At 39.2% G+C, this 24,003-nt stretch overlaps 1 protein-coding gene across 5 annotated transcripts in view; it reads right to left on the bottom strand.

Annotated features, from left to right (window-relative positions):
- Positions 1-23,450, bottom strand: part of CLCN4 (chloride voltage-gated channel 4) — a 449,930-nt gene extending 426,480 nt beyond the window's left edge. For 2 of the 5 annotated variants that reach the window (XM_044072575.1, XM_044072579.1), the window contains exons 1-2: positions 23,368-23,450; positions 20,678-20,770 (exon numbers count right to left, since the gene is read on the bottom strand). In XM_044072575.1, coding sequence (XP_043928510.1) covers positions 20,678-20,717 — 40 coding nt within the window. In that variant the 5' untranslated portion in view covers positions 20,718-20,770; positions 23,368-23,450. Of the gene's footprint in view, positions 1-11,529; positions 11,727-20,677; positions 20,771-23,367 lie in introns of those variants that run through there. The other 3 variants (XM_044072576.1, XM_044072578.1, XM_044072577.1) reach the window with 3 other exon arrangements.
- Between the last annotated feature and the right edge of the window lie 553 nt (positions 23,451-24,003).

Genomic DNA, 24,003 nt, shown 5'->3' with positions numbered 1-24,003 from the left:
GCCTTTGCACCACAAGTACACATATGACACAGTCATAGTACATGTGGGTATAAATTACTTGAAATGTATCTCCCTGAACCTACCATATGAAGAGAGACATGATGGAGCTCTCAGAATATATGTCTGTGGGGAATTCTACCATCACCAAGAATGATGCTGCAATAAAAACAAAAGATTACTGATTTCAACAACTGGCTTAGCTTCTAGTATTATTCTAAGGGGGTACAATATATATCAGCCTGGGAGAAGACGGTAGACAGTCCTAAATGATTTACGAGGGATAGCCTACACCTAACCCGCAAAGCTTTCATAAACTGGCTGAAAATTTGTCAAGCTCCATAGTGCCTTTTTTAAGTAATCCATCTCCTTCAAAGCTTTAAACATAAAACAGAATATAGATAACATAAAGGTATTGCTGCTCAACACTATGGGCCAAACAAAAAATCATCTCCCTACAAGTACTCCTTACCCTTGAAAACATTGATATATACATTGTCACAGAAACCTGGTGCAAGTCCAGTGACGCACTCCATCAGGGCAAGATTTCAGTGCCTATCACATGTTCAGACCTACCTGATTAGAAGAAGGCACTAAATGGGAAAGGTGTAACCATATTCTTAAAAAAACAGGTATCACCTCCATACTCATTAGACAAGCTAATGACCTGGAACTCCTCCTTGTCCAAGTTATTGTTAAATAAAATGCTTATCGTATCATATATGACCTCATTATAGGTTCATAGGTTCATACTAGGCTATCTGCCCTAGGGCATTTATAAGCCTAGCCAGAATGTGTTTGGCTTTCCCCACCCATTTTAAATTTATTTTGCTATGCCCTTTTTCGAGGTTAGTATACTGTGCCTCTGTCTAACAGTGACACAGAAGTGATACCCGGGGTAAACCTATGATCTCCCATCCACTCATCAAGATTCCTCTTGAAGAGAGTCAATGAGGGACTCGGCCTAACCTGGACTGGGATTTTATTCCAGAGTGAAGGGAGCCTCTGGGTTATGAATCTGTCCCTCCAGCATGTCCTATTTATTTCAGTGCTGAGGTTCAAGTCTCTCGAGCGTAGCTCGATGGGATTTGGATTTTCTGAGGTGCAGCATGTCCATTAATTCCGGGTTGGACATGGCTTTATACGTCAGGCACAGATCGCCTCAGAACAGGCGGTATGCCACTGAGTAGAGCTGGAGTTTCTTTAACCGGGCAGCATATGGCATCTGTTTGAGCCCTTTGATCCTCTTGGTGAGGTACTTTTGGGATCTTTCCAGTTGCTGCAGGTGTCTGGTAAGGTACATTCCAAAAGGGGCATTGTACTCAATTATGGGCCTGATGAGGGATGAGTAAAGAGGCACAATGACCTCCCCTGATCTAGATGTGAATCCCTTCATGATTAGGTGGGCTATATAAAATGTTTTTCTAACCACTTTGGATACGTGGTTGTCATATGAGAGATTGCTATCAACTTGGGTCCCCAGGTCCCTAATTACGTCTTCTGTACTTAATGGATTACCACCTATGTGGTAATTTGTGGGCACTTTGTTTTTGCCAAAGGGGATGACTATACACTTTTTGGCATTTAGCTTGAGGCCATGGCTCTGGCACCAGTTGTCTGTTTCTATGAGGCCCTTTTGGAGGATGCTTGTGTCGGCTGGAGAGTCGATTATGGCGCCCAGTTTGCAGTCATCTGCGAACTTGGTCAGCCACAGTCCTTCCATGTTGACCTGTACCTCCGAGAAATATATACCGAACAAGAGAGGTCCCAGGACTGAGCCTTGTGGGACACCACTTGTAACTGGTTTGGAGTCTGACATGGCTCCAGCAATTCTAACCATGTGGGTTCTGTCCTTGAGTCAGTTTGCAATCCATCTAGTGACATAGGGGTTTATATTTAAGCTGGTGAGCTTATCTATAATGCCCGAGTGGGGTATTGTATTGAAGGCTTTTGCGAGGTCCAGGTAGGCTGTGTGGACCACCTTCCCCTCGTCAATGGCCTTGGTGACTGTTTCAAAGAAATCAACCAGGTTTAAGAGGCAGGATCTGCCCTTAACAAAGCCGAACTGGGTAGGATCAAGTGTCTGTAGGTCCCCAATATCTTTATTTATGAGGTCCATGATGATCCTTTCCATAGCTTTGCAGCCCAAGCTAGTCAGGCTTATGGGGCGATAGTTTCCAGGATCCATTGAGGCACCACCTTTATGGAGAGGGACCACTGTTGCTGTACGCCACTCTTTGGGCACATATCCTGTAGTAAGGCTGAGATTGAACAGTAGTTTTATGTTTGGGTTTAGCTCTTCTTGGAGTTCATGTAGGACGCAGCCCGGGACACCGTCTGGTCCCATTGATGCTGTATTTTTTGCTTTGGAGAGGGCGGCTCTTACCTGAGCATCTGAGATGTCAGGGGGCAGCACTCTGCTGGGATAGATATTTGCCCTTTTGGTGGGGGTTTGCACTGAACCTGTCAGCTAGGATGTTGGCAATGTCTGTGGGTTCAGTGTATTTTTTGTCATTTTGGACTAATTCTGAGCATATCTGGGAACTACCACCCAGGTTCCTAACATAACTAAAGAAAGCCTTGTGATTATCCTTAGTGTCCTGTGCAATTTTTCTCTCGAAGCTGGCCTTAGACAATTTTATGAGTGCCCGTAGTTTTTGCTAATACTGATCAGTGATGCCTTCCCTTTTTGGGATTTTGCTCTATCATTTAGTAGCTTCCTCCTTCTATTGTATAGTTTGTTTATGGCTGGGGTCCACCAGACAGGACGTCTGCCTTTGGAGGATTGGGTCTTGGTTTTATTTGGGATCGATGATCCATGCATTCCTGAAGGTGTTCATAGAATGCGTTTATAAAGGATTCTGCGGTCTGGGCGTATTTTCCACAGGCCGGGGCTTTGAAGGATTCCACCTCGGTTTTGAGGCGTGTGAAATTTGCTTTAGAGAAGTTTTTCACTGTGGTTTTCTGGGCAGGGGGTGGGGTCGGGATGTGAATATCCAGTGAGATTAGTTTATGGTCTGATCTTACCAGTGAGGGATACACTTCTGGTCTGCAGCATAGAGTCCCCATGTTGGTGATGATCAGGTCCAGTATGTTTCCCTTCTTGTGGGAGTGGTAACAAGTTGTTCCATAGCATTTGAGTTTATAAATTCTAGGAACCTTTGGGCTAGGGTGTTGGAGCTAGAGTAATGCTCCCAGTCTATGTTTGGGTAGTTGAAGTCGCCCAATATAATGGTGTTTGGAGAGACCTTCATATTTTCCAGTGTTCTCAGGAAGGCCGAGTGGGGTTCCTGGGTTTGGGAGGGTGGTCTGTAGCAGGCTATAAACTGGAAGGCAGTTTTACCCACTGTTAGTTGTACATGGATAGTCTCTGATGCTTCGTGCTTTGCCACCAACCCGGAGGTGTGGGTATCTTTGATGAATATCGATACCCCCCTCCTTTTGTGGCTCGGTCCAAGTTTTGGGGCCGAAAAGTAAGGTATGAGGTATAACCTGGTAGTGCTGGGGTGCTCTTGGGAGCCCTGAACCAGGTTTCTGTTACTGCACAGATATCGATGTTCTCCATGCTAAGGAGAGTTTCGAGTGCGTGCATCTTGAGGTTTAGACTTCTGGCTTTGAGTAGCATTACTCTTAGTTTCTTATCCCTTGTGATACCTATGGAGGTGGGTTTGTCTTTTGAGCCTTGCCTAAAAAAGGCACTATGGGGGTAGCAAGAGCCTTTGCCAATATCCGAAAGCCCAGGGGTGACAGGTGCAAGCCGTCCCTAGCGAAGCATCGCGGCTTGTCGAGCATATCATCCCAAGCTGACAGGCATTGGATCCCCTTTGAATGACACCAGTACTTAAGCCAATTGTTGAAATTGATCATCTTGTCTTCATATTGTGGCATCATTCTTGGTGAGGGTAAGATGCTACTCAAGGTCAGGGTCATACCGGCCTGGGCTACATGCTCAGAGAGCTCCTTTATGTCTCTTTTCATGTAGTCCAGGGAGGTACGTCTCAGGTCATTCACACCAGCATGGACAATGACTGAGTCATATTTGTACTTGCCTTGGAGTGACCTGAGTGCTTGTGTTATGTGGCGGATCCTAGCGCCTGACAGGCTGCTCACCGTGACCCTCTCCTTGTTCAGCCTGGTGAGCGGGACGTCAGTGTGCCTGACGATAGAGTCACCTATTACAAGTGTATCAGGTGTGTTGTTTAGTCTTAAGGGCTGTGACTGTTCGCCACACTGGCTTTGTGAGATATGTGTTGCACGTGTTTTGTTTTGGGGTAGCGGTTGCTTGGGTGTCTGCTTTGGAGGTCTCTGCTGCTTAGGCAGATCTTTATTTAGAGCCGCGAGTATGTTTTTGTGTGATTATGTGTTTGGTTTGCTGTCGTGGTAGGTCTATGTGAGACTGGAATTGTAGTGAGTGTGGTTTCCTTCTCCTCCTGACTGGTTATGCCAGTACTGAGTTGAGAGAGCTTAGCCTCCAGTTTGGCTATATGGTTGCATCTCTCACATGTGTTGGAATTTGTTGGGAGGAGGAGAGGGTTGTCTGTGTACATGAGGCAGTTGTAACATTGCCTCAAGATTCCCAGATTCACCAGCTGGACCGGAGAGGAGATTGACAACTGACCTTTGGACATGCTAGAATAATATTGGGAATGCCTTAATAATTGAAAACAAGGGCCAGTGGGGAGTGAGGGTGTAGTGCTTTTAATTTTTAGTGCTGACTTATATAATTGCTTTAGTGAGCAAGTGCCAGGTAACTTAAGTGCAATGTGTTACAGGTAACTTAAATGCAAAAACGACAAACAGTAACTTTCTTTCAAGTGAAACAAGGAAATAAGTACAGTAAGCAATGTTTACATTAGCCCATACCTTCTACCTAGCCAGAATGAAGTCCCTACACATTAAGCCAATCACCATTATCCTAAGAGACTTCAACTATCCCTCTATTAACTGGTTGAATTATACACCCTCAAAGCATGTATGTACATAAATTAATGGTTTCATCAGTGCAAACTCTCTGGACCAGTTAGCCTGCACTCCAAACAGGGGGGATAAAATCCTGGACTTGGCCCTTACCAAATTAGGGTGGGTTTGCTCGTCACCAATTGTAACCTACACCCTGTTCAAATCAGACCAAAAATCAGTCATATTCACCTTAAAACTGTAGCTGGAAGTATCTGCCAATACCTTCATATTCAGAGATTATGTCAAGCCTAATCTGCTAAAACTGAGTGACAACCTGGCAAAATTCATAAGCCCTTTCCATCTTCACGACCCTACTGCTTATGCAGAATCTTTTTCTGCCATATTCTATACATCTGTAAACAACTGCATAGATGTATCTGTCTCCCTTAGAAGTAATACAACTCCAAATGTAAAATTAACCCCTTATGATAGAATCCTAATATAAACAGACACTAAGATAAAAGAAAAAAGCTCATTGCATGCAAAAATAAAGATGACAATAACACTCTTGGTAATCTTAAGGAACTCGGGACTCCAGAACCTAATCAAATCAACCAAAGCAAGGTATGAGGTTTGAAATAGCCACACAAGTAAGCCTTCTTTAAATATGTTACAAATCTCACAATGTTCTGCACTAGGCAGAGCTACCAAGAAAGGATATCATGTACTCAGACCCAAAGGACAAAGCCAATATACTAGCAGATAAACTTAGTTCACCACCCCCCTTCCCTCCTACATTTCCAGATCACATACATGTATTTACACCCCCCATATCTTCCAAGTACAAGTCCTAAAGATGCTATCCAAGACCAAGATCACTATTTCTGTGAGGCCAGATAGCATACCAGGTTGCCTACTAGTTATTCTGAAACATGACTTGTCAGACCCCGAACAGAGATTATTCGATAAGAGCCTCAAACAGGCTTTGTGCTGGATGAATAGAGACAGCAACAGTCATCCTACTGCACAAAGGTAGGGCATCAACAGACCTGGGTAATTATAAATGTATAAGTCTGACCAGCTTCATCTGTAAGGATATGGAAAGGATCATTAAAGTATTAATAAATAAGGACATAGGTAACCTACAAACTCTCGAGCCAAACCAGTTTGGATTCTCCTAGAACAGATTCTGCCTATTCAACCTGGTCAACTTCTTCAAGATTACTGAAGCAATGGATGATGGCATATAAGTACACACCTCATACCTTGACCTCTCAAAAGGTATTCATCACCATCCCATACTCGGGTATCATATATAAATTCAACCAGATAAATGTAAATCCCCATCTAGCTTGATGAACATCAAACTGGCTCACAAAGAGAACACAGGAAATTAGGGCGGGCATCTCTACCTCCTCCAAAAGAACTGGGTTCAGTCCTTGGGACTCTCCTCTTTGGCATTCACTTCTTGGAGGTCAAAGCAAATGTCATGGGTTTATGACTGCAAACTTGGTGCTATCACAAACTCTTCAGAGGACACCAAAATCCTCCAAGATGGCTCTTCCCAAACAGCAGCTGATGTCAAAACTTTGGACTAAAATTAAATGACAAGAAGCATATTATCATATCCTCTGGCAAGTATGACTGACTTCCCTTGTGACTATCACACTGTCAGTATACCCCTCAAAGTTGATCCCATACTCAGGAATCTGGGAACCTATGTCAACAATAAACTGTTCTTTGATCACCAAATATACACTGTTGTAAGGAAGTTCTATTTCAGTTCAGAACTTATATCTAAAGGTATGGTATCCAGATCCCGGGATATAATAATTCCTCACTCATTAAAAATTATACCTCATTTAGTATGTGTTGCATGTCTCTTGCATTCATTTGAGACACTGAGGCACTGTGATGGGTTCAAGTTGTTTACTGTACATAAACACATCAAGTGGAACATATATTTAAGCTAACTGACTGATTCGTTACTTCAAACACACTCACATGTGCATCTCCATTCATGCCTGCACTCACTCAGACTGACTACACAAAATGGCACTGATTTTGCACGTTACCTAGCTAGTGGCTGACTAGGTACAATACACACAATGATCTACATCCTCCCTCTTTGATTTGTTTGACATGCAATAGGAGAACAAGATATTTTAACAAGCTAGATATTTCATCAACATATAACAACAATCGCGTAAAACATATAACAACAAATTAATTCAAGTCCAACTCACTGTGTATCTCAGACTGGGTATGTAAATTTTATCCAGTCTGGTCACATAAAAAGTCTGACTGAGTTTAGCAACAGGGACAGTCTCTGGGGGTTCTTTTACAGCTGGAACTTTGTGGATTACATCAGGATTACTTGAAGGAAATACACTGTACTCTGGAATTTGAACAAGTGTAGAGTCACTTTGAGAAATATAGTCTCTGGCACAGGCAATCTGCTGCGTCACTGGTTCAGAGACTGATAATATGTGTTTTCGATTCCTTCTGAAATTCATTCCATCAGATTGTACGATGTAAGTTCTCAGGTCTTCACAAATATTTTTGACAATTCAGTCAGTCATATCCTTTACATGTTTGCATTCTCACAATCTCTCCTCGTCTTAATGGTCTGAGGGGGTTTGCTGGATTTAGCGTAGTACAACTTTTGTGACTAGTGTTTTTTGATAAGTTAAGCCTTGACCATTCTGTTTTTCTTTGCATTTGGAATCAATAATTGTTTACTGATCGAAAGAGTTGCTCTAGTTTGTCTGGACATCAATCTCTGAGCAGGTGAACCAAGCAAATTATCTCAAGGAATGTTTCTGAAATTAAGTAGGTTAAGAAAAACATTGCTACCATCTCTCCTGGATTTCTCCAGCAAGTACTTTGCACTTTGAACTGTACACTCAGCTAATCCATTGGACTGTGGATACTCAGGGCTACTAGTAACATGGACAAAGTCCCACAACTCAGCAAAATTCTTGAAATGCTGACTTGTAAACTGTGTGCCATTGTCAGATATGACTTTGTGCAGACTACCATAATCAGAAAACTGTATCTTTAATTTCATAATGACAGTACTGGAAGTTAAGTTAGGACAAAGGTTAATTTCAAACCAATTCAAATAAGAGTCTACTAACACTAAATAATGTTGACCATTCCATTCAAAAATACTTGTAGCAACCTTCGACCATGGTAGTTCAGGAATCTGGTTTAGCTGAAGTGGTTCTTTTTGTTGGTGTGATTTAGTTCTGTTGCAAATGGAACGTGCTAGAGTATCCTTCTCTATATCTTTTGACACAGAAGGCCAAAATACTATGCATCTTGCCCTTCTTTTGGTTAAACCAGTAACAGGGTGACCACAATGCAAAATGTTGACATATTCCTGTTGTAATGCTGAAAGAATTACCACTTTAGGACCTTTCATGATGATTCCATCTTCCATCATGAGCTCATCTCTGTAGGGAAAATACTTCTGTATGTAAAGTGGTAAACTACTTTGTCATGCTGGATATTCTTGACTGATAACATGTTGCAGCTTCTAGAGAATTTGGTTTGAAACTGTATGATTTCTGAGCTCATCAAGATGTGATGAGGAAACATTTTTGACTTCCATGACTTCAAAGTCTGCTTTCTCATTTATCATGTAGTTCTGTTGTTTGTCTGGGTGCTCTTGACAAAGCATCAGCAAGGTATAGAAATTTGCCTTTTGTATAGACAATATTGAAATTGTACTTTTGCAATTTTAACATCATGCATTGCAAGCATGCTGCGGCTGTATGTATTGGCTTTTTCAGAATTGTCACTAGAGGTATTGGTGATCAGTCTCTATATGAACAGGTTTTCCATAAATATAATCATGGAACTTCGAACATGTAAACACTACCGCCAAAAGCTCTTTTTCAATTTGTGCATACTGCATTTCAGTTTGGGTTAAACTTGTGGATGCATAGGCTACTGGTATGCCTTCTTGAAGCCATGCTGTGTCAAGGCCGTACTTTGAAGCATCACAAAAAAGAGTTACAGGTTTGTGAACATCATAATATCTCAATGTGGGTGGACTGGCAATTTTCTGTTTCAAAACGTCAAATGCTTTATGGTGTTGTTCCAACCAGGACCAGTTTACATTTTTGCAAGTCAACTCACTCAACAGTGCTGAAAGCTCACTCAAGTCAGGGTTGACAAATAGTTGACCATACCAACAAACCATTGTAAAGATGTGACATTTTCTGGAACTGGCATCTCAAGAACTGCTGCTTGCTTAGACAGATCTGGTTGTGAGTGAGAAATGGTAAACAAATGACCCACATAAGTAATTTGTTTCAGTTTGAGTTTACACCTCTGAGGATTCAGTTTAAGATTTACTTCACAAGCACGGTCTACAACTTTCTTGAGGCTTCTATCATTTTCAACTCAGCCATTGACCCCTAGAATAATGTCTTCTTCTATGATAATACATGACAACCTCAAAAAATTTGTTCCATCACACATTGAAATGCTTCACTGGCAGAATTTATCCAAAATGGCATTCTCAAGAATCTGTAGCTACCAAATGGTGTACTGAAAGAGGTTAACAAATTTGCCAAAATTAACTTTTTGCATCTAAGACTGAAAAAAAACAGTGGCATTTGGCATACGAGTGGCTACTTCTTCTACTGTGTGCATTGGATGATGACGGCGTTTAAGCTCTTTGTTTAACTCTCTCAGATCAATACATATTCGCATATCATCTGAGCTTTTCTTCTAAGCTACGATCATGGCGGTTACCCATTCATTTGGTTCTTTTACTGGAGAAAAGATACCTAAATTCACCATTTTGTCAAGCTTTGCTTTTACTTTGCTCTGCATTGCTACTGGAAAACTTCCTTACTGGACTGACAACTAGACTTACTACAGGGTTTAACTTCATGGAATATGTGACTGTAAGTTTGCCAGGCTCATCTGTGAAAATATCAGCATATTCCTAAAATATTCTGTGTAAAACTATCGTTGTTGTTCAGACTTATATGGTGGACCTCTTTACTAAATTAAATTAGTCTCATTCTCAAACTGTCTTTGAGGCCTAACAATTACTGCACATGTCTTTTGACTATGTAAAACTGCAAGTCATAGCTGTTCCCAGCAGACTGGCATGTGACAACTACTGCGCCATCAGTATGAATATCTTCACCACCTTAGGCAACTAGTTTTGCACACTTTTCTGAATTAAGTTTTTCACCAGCTCTTACGTGGCAAACATTTGTGCTGATATAACATTGCACTTGGATCCAGGATCTACTTTAAGCTCTACAGGTTTCCGTTTAATCTGAGCAGTACAACATATCTCATTCTTTGCTGCCAACTGATGATCTATTGTGTTAACTGTTTCATTAATCACACAAACACCATCAACATAGAAAGTTTGCTGACAGCTCTCTATCTGATCTACTTGCTTCTTCGGATGCTCTCTTTTTATAAAAGTATGTGCCACTTTAGATTTGAAAAGCCTTTTGAAATGATTCCTGTTTTTACATTTATGGCACTGCTGACCAAAAGCTAAGCACTTCTCTGGTTTAGGTTCATGACTGCCTCCATAATTATGACAGCTAACAATAAGGTTGGGTGTTGTGGCTCCATTCTATTTATATTTCTTTTTCATCTTAGCTTGTGTTATACACTATCAACAATCACACTGGCAGACACTGCATGCATGTTCTTCTCGTTCATAAGTATATTTGTGTGCTTTTCTGTAAGCTAATATATTTGATATATCTCAATGGCTTCGCTCAATGTTAAATCACTGTCTTGAAGCAAAATCTTTCTCACTGCATTATTATTAACACCACATACAAGCCTGTCTTTTATCAACTCATCTCTCAGATCACCAAATCTGCACGTTTTTGCTTTATTTCTTAAGTCAGTAATATATGCTGCTATAGTTTCACCAGGCTTTTGATTTCTTATGTAAAACATGTGCCTTTCTACTGCAATATTCATTTGAGGGTTACACATTTCTCTAAATTTGTGTTTTAAGCACTCATGGTCTTCCCTCATTTCAGCCTGTATCACAATATGGCAGTTCTCCCCCTCCCTTACATACACTGCAGGTGCACACATAAATGAACATTCTCTCTCAATGGCTTCCGAGCCAGCTAAATTAAGAAGTATGAATGCCTTTGTATGTGTGTCTTTATCAGAAAATGCAGCCTGTGTGAAAATATTATATTCTTGCTCAAACACTTGTCAATTTTCAGCATTATTACTGTCAAACACCAGAGGTCCAGGTCTACCAAATCCCTCTGCCATAAGAACAAAATACATTTAAATATAAGAATAGACAAGGTACTTGTAATTATGCTCAAATGCACAACAATCTCTCTGAAAAGGCTTCACTTAAAAACTACAAACACTGCACACACTTCGGATACTTTGAAAAGTTTCAGTTAATGCAAAAAAGTAGTACATTGTGAAAAAAAATTGGTTATTTTAGCCGTTTTTTACATTTTAACACTTCAGAAATTATTTTTAAGATTTTTTATTTCAAATATGTCGCAATTTCAGACATTTCATTTACCTCAGTAATTACTTTGAATGTTTTGAATGCTTTCCCTCTTATTCGGCGACTGAAAAAATCATTTAAACGAATTTAAGTACCTTTGAATAACAGCTGACCTGTTTGTGACTTGCTCATTTATATTCCTCCACTTCTATGTGCCTCATGTTTTGTGAGTTGCTTCACTTCAGATCTCATTCTGACACCGTATCGCATGTCTCTTGTATTCATATAAGATACTGAGGCACTGTGATGGGTTCAAGTTGTTTATTGTACATAAACACATCAGGAGCTGTAACTGGAACATATATTTAAGTTAACTGACTGACTCATTACTTCAAAACACAATCACATGTGCATCTCCATTCATGCCTGCACTCACTCTGACTATAGAAAATGGCATTGATCTTGCATGTGCTCAGTAACTTATATGCATGTTCTGTCTAGCTACAGTGGTTGACTAGGTACAACACACAATGATCTACAATATGTACCTGTCCAACCACTTGTCACACAAGTGGTATGACCATACTGCTAACTCACTAAAAAAAATCAAGGGCCTAAATAAAAAAATATATATATGCAGCCAATCTCAAAGCATTGTCCCTCTTCAGTCCTTTTCAGTATCAAAGAGGCTGCTAAAAGGTGACCTCTGCCTCATGTATAGAGCTTCAACAGACCCACTCCTGTCAAACCTATTACACATTCACAAGTCCAGTGGTAGAGTGAGCACCTGCTCAAGGGATCTCAAATACACAGAACATGTTGAAGTGACAACAATGTATCACAGAGAATACCTCTTGTATGCAACTGCCTCCACTCCACATAAAGTAATTCTCTTACTTCATTCAAACATAATTTGGATGAATGGATGGGAAACTGAAAATTCATCCCTAGTTTAGCACAAACATCCATCATGGACAGCAGCCACAAGTAAATGTCTCAACATTTCCTTGTCGACCCACCTCTGGGTTATTCATACACAAAATATAAGGGCTAAAAACTACCATGGGAATGTAAGGTTAGGCTTCTTAAGATCCTCACAGATCAATAGCTTCATAAGTACCTATAAACCTATGAGATTACTCCAAGCCAAATTTGCAGCCAACTAGTAACATGATGAAATTCAAACACTCTCCTCAGACAGATGACCCTGCTTCACAAGCTGCAATTTTCATAGATAAATTCTACGCCTACCTCTAAGCAAGACCTTGGTCCCCATAAGACATAAACATAGTGCAAAGTTTAAGAAAAAAAAACATCTGGTGGAACATCAGTATCAACAAAACTATACAACAACCGGAAGAAATCCTAGCCCATAAAACAAAGTTAATATCTCTTCAGTAAAGAAAAGCAAAAAATAATCAACAAAGAACTTAGAAACAAAATCAAATCCTCCAAGAACAAGTATGAATTGTGAATCACCATCCATGTTAAGGATAACCATAAAGTCTTCTTCAGTTATGTCAGGAGCCTAAGAAATAATAAGCAGCAATGCTTGTAGTAAACACAAATAACATCATGTGCTCAGCACCAGAGGAAGTCAACAACATATTAGTGGACAAATTCAGTTCAGACTCTATCACCTGACTCTCCAAAATTACTCATAGTATACTAGCATGCCACTGCGGTGGTGGTGCTGTGGTAGCGTTGTCGCCTCACAGTAAGACGTCCTGTTCGATTCTCAGCTAAAGCGTCTTCTGTGTGGAGACATGCGTGAATGGGCGTACCTTCATTGAAGGTTGTGCATCAGGGCTGGCAGCTCAGCACGTTTAAATCTACTGCCAATCATTAGCGGTCCGGAGTTCCACTATGGCGACCCCTAACCGGGAAAAGCCGAAAGACACATACTAGCATGCCTATGCCACCCCCAATCACAACTGAACAAGTCCTAAGCACTCTCTCCAAGGCTAAAAGCACTAGATCCATAGGTCTTGACAATGTGCCAGGTTGTCTTCTTGTCAGCACTAAACACAGCCTAGCTGACTCCTTGTTACAGCTACTCAGTTTCAGCCTTTCCACTGGATTCATTCCAGAAGTATGAAGAACTGCTTTAGTCATACCACTCCAAAAACGGGACTCACAAGTGTCTCAGGGAACTACTGACCTGTCAGCCTCACGAGCCCTATCTGTAAAGTGATGGAACTTATCATTATGGACATCATAAAAAAGACATATGCAATCTTCAAACCCTGGATCCTAACCACTTTCAGTTTATTAAAAGCAGATACTGCCTCTTAAGCCATTTGTACTTTCTTGAACAAGTCACTAAGGCTTTAGACTCAGGTAAATCGGTTCACAAGGCATACCTGTACTTAATCAAAGCCTTCAAAACCATTCCAAATTTGTGTATCACTGCTAACCAAATCCAATTAAATGTAAACCACTGTATTACCCATTGTATAGCATGCTGGACCACTGACAGAACCTGATCTTTTATTGATGTAAGCAGTCCTTCAGTTAAAGTAAATACTCTTAAGTATCAATTGCTATCCCCATGAAAATGTTATTCTAGGTGATCTAAATATTGATTGTCAGATTTTTACTACTGAATTCTCAAAAAAACATTATAAACTTCTATGGCTTTACTCAACGTAGTAACACCCCAACAAGATATGACAAAAATGTAATAAAGTTTCTTTATTAAACTGGATATGTACTTCCACTCACATCATTTTTCTTCCTTGGGGACCCTTCCAGATAGATGCTAACCCTCATAGTTGCAGCAAGGTATGTAACCTGTCAGATTTTAACCCCAAACCCTTTATAACCACAACCATTACAAAATTATAATCAATCTGTTCTGTAAACACTCCCACCTGATGATGACATTTCAAAATTTAATACTGTGTTTCTCAGCATACTTGATGAACAGGACCCTATTAAAAAATAGCCAAAGCTTCCTCTTCTCCATGGCTAAACAAATGAACCAAAAAACTCATCCACACTGGGGACAAGACTTTGAAAACTTGGTTTCAACAAGAAACACAGCAAAACCTCCAAGCCTACAAATACTGCTGCAAACTTACCAAAATTAGACCTGACAAAAATGATACTATACCTCATCTCAGAACACCCATAAAAATAATCAAAAGTTTATCTGGTTTTCCATTCAGTTTTTGTTACCCCATGGGAAGAAAGACCAGTCTAATTTGTCACCTAATAGCACCCATCAGAGATTGCATCAAAATTTTACTTTTACTTTATTCATACCATAACCACTTCAATAAAAACATAATTCACCCACTAACACAACTACTTGTCAATAAGCAAATTACCTATATGCCACCCACACACTACAAGCCATAGTACCCTACTCTGTAAGAAACACCTACAAAAACTAAAACCCATTACTCTTAACTCTAGGCAACGTTCCCACAGAGTATCTCAACTTGGCCACAGGTGCTGTAGCCTACCCTGTGTCCATACTAATATATAGATCCATCAGTGTGTCCATTATCCCCTCCCTTTGAAAAATTAATACATGTCCCACTTCATAAGGGTGGAAACTCCACTGATTTCTCAAACTTTAAGCCAGTTGCAATACTGTCTCCTTTGTCCAAAATCCTAGAAAAATGTGTTCACAGGCAACTACTTCCACACCTCCTTGACCATCAGCTTCTTACCCATACTCAGTACTGTGTCTTGGGCAAAAGCCATACTATCACTGCCCTTTTCAACTATGTCAACACAATTAACCAAGCACAAACCAATGGCAGCTTGGTTTCTGCCTTATTTCTCAGCTTACCAAAAGCCTTTCTACTGTCTCTCATCCCAAACCTACTACAAAAAGCTATCTTCTCTCAGTCTCTCACCCCATCTCTACAATGGCTCAACAGCTACCTGTTGGACAAACAACAGTGTAACAAATGGCAAAGTGTCCATTCAGCTTTCCTACCACTTCCTAGTGGGGTCCATTCAATGATCTATTCTAGGTCCCCTGCTTTTCAATCTTTTCATTAACAACCTCCACAATGCATCAGAACAAGCCTCCTTAATCCAATATGCAATGACTTGACTTCACATATTCTGCCAAAACTCTTTTACCTTCACTGAATCCTAGCTTGATAACTCTCAGCTCCTACCAAATCCTAAGAAAACAAAGCTAGTCTTATTCATGTCCAAAGCACTTGCTTTCACTGTTACCTTCCCAAATAACACAGACATAGTAACTGGCTCACTCTCACACACAAAACTATTAGGAATCATTACAGATGACAATTTGAAATTCGACTTGCATACACATCAGAATATCAAAACGACTCATCAGAAATGTAGGGATACTTTATACAATCAAACACTCACTCACAGGCATCACCAAAAAGAAGAAAAAGGAAAACATGGCACCTACCGTCCTCTCATCCCTATCATATGGCTCTCGATCTTGACAAATCTACAGACCACACTTGCAACAAAATTAGGACAATACTACAATACAGTAGGAAAGTTTTGAACAAGTCTGCCTTATAGGTTACACCACTGTATTGCCCTAAAACAAATAAACTGGCTTGAATTGATTAATCACCTCTCCTACTCTCAGCTAATAATGTCCATAATATTGTGCACAATTTACAAAAATGCCAAACCCTGACAGGAACCATTCAGCATTATGCACAATCAAGACAATTATGTTCAAAAAACAAAGCTGTTCTTAGCATTCACAAGTCCAATAACTCAGGAGGAGATGTCCTATAGTTATATTACATCACAAAAATAGGAACTCAATCTCACTCTCACTGAGAAATTAATACAATTCAAAAATGATTTTAAGAAATACCTATAATATTGTTGGCTTTGCTGTTGCTCGGGCCCTGAGTAATTTCTAACAACTTATATATCATCTCTAACTGACACACATTAACTAAATTGGCATATAGATTTTCAGCTGACATGATTCTACTAAACTTCCTGCAAGTACTGTAAATATCATACGCTATCTCCAGCATTGCTGTATAAGGCTACGTTTTTCTCACTATTTTACGTACTTTTCTCCTTGTAATTCACTAGTTCTGTCTTAACGCTCTTCCTTAACATACCTCTCAACCTCTTAGCAAAAGAAATCTGGACAATGCTAAAAGTAATGGGGGACAATTTTTAAATACTGCTCTTATAAACTTAAAAAGTTGATAGAATAACAGGTTTTTGCATTAGTATGCATTTTCTGAAGGGTATGAAACCTGAATCTCTGTTGTCTTTCATTATTTAGTGACTTCACTCCCTAATGATTCACTACAGAACAGCAAGTTTTACAACGAACAGAGCAAAAGTATGAGAGAAAAATTGGAACATTCTGTGAAAATCTGGGTAATTGAGAGGTATGTTGCTTAACCAAAAAAAACATTTCCTTACCCTGCCACTCATCTTTCACTTCTTTCCACCCTTGATTCCTTATGTGTTTGACTATAAGTTTCTCCTCACTTCATCTCTAGCAATACCAGGAAATAACACAAATATAATACCATCTATTTCACCACCACTTTTTAATTTAAGTATAATTTAAAATCACTTCTAAATCTTTACCGTCGTCTCTGTTTTACTATACACTCAGAAATCTCCCTGCTGTACAATACTATACACTCACAAATTTCCTTGCTGTAATATACTACAGTATCTCTGCTATACCGTAATATATATACTCATAAATCTCCCTGCTGTACTATACTGCACACAAACAAATCTCCCCGATGTACTGTACATTCACAAATCTCCCTGCTTTACTATACTACACACTTACAATTCCCCCTGCTGTACTATACTACACACTCACAAATCTCCCTGATGTACTGTACATTCACAAATCTCCCTGCTTTAATATACTATACACTGACAAATCCCCCTGCTGTACTATACACTCACAAATCCCCCTGCTGTACTATACACTCACAATCCCCTGCTGTACTATACTATATACTCACAAATCCCCCTGCTGTACTATACTATACACTCACAAATCCCCTGCTGTACTATACACTCACAATCCCCTGCTGTACTATACTATATACTCACAAATCCCCCTGCTGTACTATACTATACACTCACAAATCCCCCTGCTGTACTATACACTCACAATCCCCTGCTGTACTATACTATATACTCACAAATCCCCCTGCTGTACTATACTATACACTCACAAATCTCCCTGCTGTACTATACACTCACAAATCTCCCTGCTGTACTATACACTCACAATCCCCTGCTGTACTATACACTCACAATCCCCTGCTGTACTATACTATATACTCACAAATCCCCCTGCTGTACTATACTATACACTCACAAATCTCCCTGATATACTGTACTATACATTTACAAATCTCCCTGCTGTACTATACTAAACACTTACAATTCCCCCTGCTGTACTATACTATACACTCACAAATCTTCCTGCTGTACTATACTACACTATCCCTGATGAACTGCAATATATACTCACAAATCCCCCTGCTGTACTATATTATACACTCACAAATTTCCTTGCTGTACTATATTTTACTATCACTGCAGTACTATACTATACACTCACAAATCTCCCTGCTGTACTATACTATGCACTCACAAATCTCCTTGCTATACTATGCTACACACTAACAAATCTCCCTGCTGTACTATACCTGTACTATACTATGCACTCACAAATCTCCTTGCTATACTATGCTACACACTAACAAATCTCCCTGCTGTACTATACTACACACTTACAAATCTCCCTTCTGTACTGTACTATATGCTCACAAATATCCCTAACTACATGTCACACAACCTATTAATAAATTCAGCTTTAGTTTTAATATTTCTTTACTTAAACAGTTCCTGATATTTTTCAATCACTATAATTTTGTATGACTACTTTTTATGTTTATTGTTTGTAAACATTCAATGCCTTGATGCTATTCAAGTGTTATACATGTATAGCCATTATAACTGTGCATTTAATGTAATTCATTATGGATTCATGTTATATTTGAAGTCTATGTAAAGCTTTTCTCCCCTTGATTTCCCCGATTACTTTTTTTCATGCCCAAATGGACTTTTCTGGAAAACAAATGCTAATAAATAATAAAACAATAGTTCTCAGTGGTGTCCCTCATGAATTGGTCTTGGGACCATTCCTCTTTTGTATCTATTTCTCTGACATTAAAGCAGACACCACAGTTCCTGATATTTTTCAATCACTATAATTTTGTATGACTACTTTTTATGTTTATTGTTTGTAAACATTCAATGCCTTGATGCTATTCAAGTGTTATACATGTATAGCCATTATAACTGTGCATTTAATGTAATTCATTATGGATTCATGTTATATTTGAAGTCTATGTAAAGCTTTTCTCCCCTTGATTTCCCCGATTACTTTTTTTCATGCCCAAATGGACTTTTCTGGAAAACAAATGCTAATAAATAATAAAACAATAGTTCTCAGTGGTGTCCCTCATGAATTGGTCTTGGGACCATTCCTCTTTTGTATCTATTTCTCTGACATTAAAGCAGACACCAAAGGCCTGTAGCTGATGAAGTTTCTTTATAACTGCAAACTTGGAGCTGTCCTAAACACTCCAGATAACCTATGTAGTCTCCAGAAAGGTCTAACTAATGCTAACAAGTAGTGCTTTGACAACTAAATGTCAAGAAATACAGCACTGTTTCCTTTGGGAGACCTGTTCCGATAACATAGGTGATACCCCCAAACACTGACTCAGTTATTAGGGACTTGGACACGATCATTGACAATTAGCTATCATTTAACTAATGTGTGACCACTGCTGTTAGGAAATCCTTTTATATAGCCAAACTAATCACTATGAGCATATCTTCTAGATCCAAGGAAGTTGTTGTACCCCTCAACTCCTCTAATACCAATCTGCTAATAGAATAGAATGACCCCTTTGGTATGTAGTTGGTTAGGCATATGATGAAGCTTGCGAGACTGCAGCATTTCCTTACAAACAAATCAAGGGCACGTCCTCCTTGAGCTACCCTGAAGACCTTAAAGTTCTCCGACTCTTTTCATTTTCTTTTCTGCTACTGAGAGGAGATTTCTGCCTTGTTTACAGAGCCTCAAAGGATTTGGTCCTATGTAAACTCCTGCTCAACAAATACCACCCTAAACACCTGTTCAAAAGACCTAAAAGAACCACCAAAACATAAATAGGACCTGTTGGGGGATAGAGATCTTTCACAATGAATACCTCTTTTAGGAAACGGACTCCCTTTTTTAAGTGTAACCTGGATGATTGGTTGGGCAATTGTTAAGTACACCCCTGGTCTGGCCCCTTTAGTTCTTAAAGAAAGGGGCCATAACAAAGTCTGAGTCTGGTATTAACTCATGGCTTGATAAACTGGATAGATCCCTGGCTAGGCTACAGATGGTACAGTGGCTCAACAGCCTAGTATGAACCTATGAAGCTGACAGTAGAATACATTTTACAACTTGCAGATTCTGGTTTGAGTCCCACAGTTCTATGCGCGCGCACATGCATGCACACACACACACACACACACACACACACACACACACACACACACACACACACACACACACACACACTGGGACTCTGTTTAAGTAGCCAATAAAACAAATTTAGATAACCCATAAAACAAGCTGTTTATCTGGTATATTTTACCTAATTATCAAGCATTCATCTCGGGTTTCTTTATATTTCATTTGAACTACTCCAGCAAGATCTGCTGAGGGCCCACAGATCTGTACATAACTTCAGATACTATAAGTGAGTGAAAAACAGCAGGATGTACACATTGTCTAGTAATCCAATGAATTTACAAATAATAATGCAAAAGTAGATCAGAACTGAAGCTGAGCAGTAACAAAACTGCAAAGTCCACAGATGCTTAAACATCTATTTCTCATCTTCTCAGAGTAAGGCTTGTATTCTGCAAATACTTGTCAGTAAACTGAGTAATTACTCTTCGTGATATCTCACACATTACTAAAATGAGAATTTTAATACAATCCAGTAAACTGTGTTGAAAAAATATGCTGCACACCTCACCTAAAAATGCCAGATGGACTAGGATAAATGTATATATGCAGGATGTCTTTTCACATATACCACAAATAATCAGAATAGACATGCAGAATTTGAAATTTTACATTTCTGAACATTATGAGACAATTTATGTGTTTTTGTTTCACAAATACTATTCTCAAGCATTCAAATGCCATCTCTGGAACACAAGATAACTTAAACAGTCAAATCTTCAATGTATAAATAACTGCCCAAAGGCTCTCACCTGGAGAAAGTTGGCCCTCCGGTTCTGAATTAAGATGCATTGATAAAGCTGGGGGCAGAAGATTGCTAGACAACTGCTCACTATGTACCTGCCCTAAAGGAAAATATAATTTTCAATTTCCTGTACCGAAACATTTATTTTCAAGAAAATGATAAACATGATTTTTAAGTAGTTAGGAAAGTAAATATTAATTATTAAATATTTTACATAGGAAACTGAAAATCTTTGCATTGGGATTAACAGAATTCCATCACAAAGAACTAACCTAAAACAAGATGATAAACAACATATTTCTCAGTTATTAGAACAAATAAACTCAAATAAAAATGTCAACAAAAATAAGATTGTAAAAAAAAAAAGATGCACTCCACATTAAACGTGCTACATGCTTTATTCAGACATTGCATTCCACTCAACAGCAGATGGTCGAATAGTTTCTCATTTGTCTGTTTATATTTTTATTTCATATCAATGATTAAAGTTGCTTTTTGTTGCATGTGCAGGGTACCATACGAATGTATATGGTTAACAAGCAATATTCAGCAGAAAACTAAGAATGTATGGCAGCTAGCACTGAGGATTAAGGCTATGAGCAGTTAACAAGCTGATTCTGTGTATAAGGTTTGATTCCCTCAACCTTCATCTGCCTGCTGTGTGCTTGAGCAAGTCACTTAAACATACTGGGCTCTAGGGCAGTTAACTTAATTAGGCTAGGCTCCTCAATGGTCTCTGGGACTGCATGCCTAGTAACTACCTATAATACCATTCATTTCTCAAAAGTAGAACTAAGATTTTAACTGAAATAAACATAATGCAACCAGGTAACAAGAGTCACATAAGTATAAGTACTGCTCATACTATTACTGAATCTGGTGATTACATTTTAAGTACTACATGCACTTTGTTACTTAATAGCGCTTCTGGACAGAAGGTGCTCACTTGTTTAGCTCTTCTGGACAGAAGGTGCTCACTTGTTTAGCTCTTTTGGACAGAAGGTGCTCACTTGTTTAGCTCTTTTGGACAGAGGGTACTCGCTTGTTTAGCTCTTTTGGACAGAAGGTGCTCACTTGTTTAGCTCTTTTGGACAGAAGGTGCTCACTTGTTTAGCTCTTTTGGACAGAAGGTGCTCACTTGTTTTGCTCTTTTGGACAGAAGGTGCTCACTTGTTTAGCTCTTTTGGACAGAAGGTGCTCACTTGTTTAGCTCTTTTGGACAGAAGGTGCTCACTTGTTTAGCTCTTTTGGACAGAAGGTGCTCACTTGTTTAGCTCTTTTGGACAGAGGGTACTCACTTGTTTACTTGATAGCTCTTCTGGACATTTGGTACCAAACTGACATGAATCACGAGATTAAACCAGCCAGGGCATAGCACTAGCAGCAATAGACATAACAAGCTTGACTAAAGACAATCAAATCAGAAGCACCAACACTGCCATACAGCAACATGTCTGCAGATCTTAATATGCATGCACAAAGAAACATTGACATTTTATTTAATTTGCACTTTGTTGACAGGCTTACCCCCCCTAGACCAATCTACCAGATGGGGCCTTGGTTTAACATCTCTTACAAAGGACGACACATTCAGATGTGCAGCACCCCCATGCTGTACTGCAGTGTCAGTACTGGAAAACTTAATCCAACAACCCTGTGTGGGAATAGAACCCACAACCTTCTGCACCAAAGGTGAGTGTACTAGCTGCTGAGCAACTAAAACTACAAAAATAATTAAGTAATAACATAAGCCTCCATGTTAAAGAATATTCTTGATAACATTGCCTCTCAAAATATAATTACATACCTAAATGTTAGCCTTTAATCCTAGAGAAAAGTTGGTTGATGTAGAACCAGTTATACTACACCAAGGAATTAAGGGCACATTCAAGGTATCAAGTGAAAGGTTACCTTAAATGACAGATTTTTTTAACTCTTAAACATCTGTGTGCATTAGCAGCTTAGCTTATATTACAGTAACAGTGTTAAAAGCTTGACATTTTCAGATTTTAATGTTATTGACTGTTTCAGCACAGTGCCTTATATCAGCATAAGAAAGTTATACAGACAGACACACAAAAACACTCCTGCTGCTGATGATGTCCAGTTGCTTGTAAGTAGAAGCTTGCATGCTGCCATAACTAATCTGGAACCAAACTGTTTCACACAGACTGCTTTCTTATTCATGGCCATGGGGGAAGGGTAGGATGTACGGCTGTCAGGCTTAAGCTGATCAGCAAAGGACAGATGTTTTCAAACTAGAGTCACTCTCTGTTTTAAGTGTTGGGTAGTTCTTTATGCAACAGTATTTCATCATCATTCCTTGCCTTTGCTATTCTCATTAGCCATAAAACACTCTTTCTGTTATTTTTCAATTTTCAGTCAAGATGTCCATAGGCATGCACTGCAATGTGCAGGGATTCCTCTATCAATTTTACTTGTACGTAGGCCTTTTCTGCAGGCCTGTGACCTATGGCTAACATATTTATTGTAAGAAACAGTGGATCTAGAATTATAACTCCCAGAGAAATGTCTGCATGTCATTGCACCTGCACTACCTCTAATTCCATAGAAACCAATCTGCATCTGTGCCCCTCTGACTTTGTTTGTTTTTAACAATGCGAGTGCTGTAATAAAGGACAACTTCAATTAATTAATGTGACTCATAGTACAGCTTTGTGAAGTGACATGTCTTACCTGCAATGCTACAACTGCGATCCTGATCACAGACCTCCTTCTAGCATCTTTCCCCGTGCAAGTCAAACAGCAAAAAAAAAAGAGTGATGTCAGAGGGAGGAGGCAGTTATGGTCACGTGATCGAGTACAGAGCAAGCAGTGGAACACAATGCATAACAAGACTGAAGTAGGCTATGTGCACAAACAATGCAAGGTTGCTTTGTGTAAATTAGTCACATTTTCAGATTTAGCTCCAAGTTTTGTTCATGCATTTAGAGACTATACTGAATTCCATGCCAATTGAAGGCTGTATTGTCAGTTATATTTATATATTTGCTTTCCTTTTATGACATCACTTCACACATTTGTTAATGGCATTAATGTAAATACGGGTTAGAAAAAAAGTATTTTGTAGTAGTAAGGTTATTTGCTTTTGTATATGCATCCATAATGATGGCAAAATCCCTGTCTATCATAGTCTGAAATTATATAATCAGTCTGTCAAAACCAGAGAAGTTAGGAGACAGGTGTCAGATATACGTAATATTGTCGCTATCCCTTTCTGTAAACTGAGCTGCAGAGACAATGACTAATGTCAGAAAGCAGTAATAGATGCAACTTTTAACAATATTTACTTGAAATATTTCAGCAGCACTG

This window comes from Protopterus annectens, chromosome 5.part0 (assembly GCF_019279795.1).
Source record: "Protopterus annectens isolate FY-2018-M chromosome 5.part0, PAN1.0, whole genome shotgun sequence".
Classification (NCBI taxonomy): domain Eukaryota; kingdom Metazoa; phylum Chordata; order Ceratodontiformes; family Protopteridae; genus Protopterus; species Protopterus annectens.
Note: the sequence above shows the minus strand (reverse complement) of the source record. Positions and strands in the feature narration are given on the sequence as shown.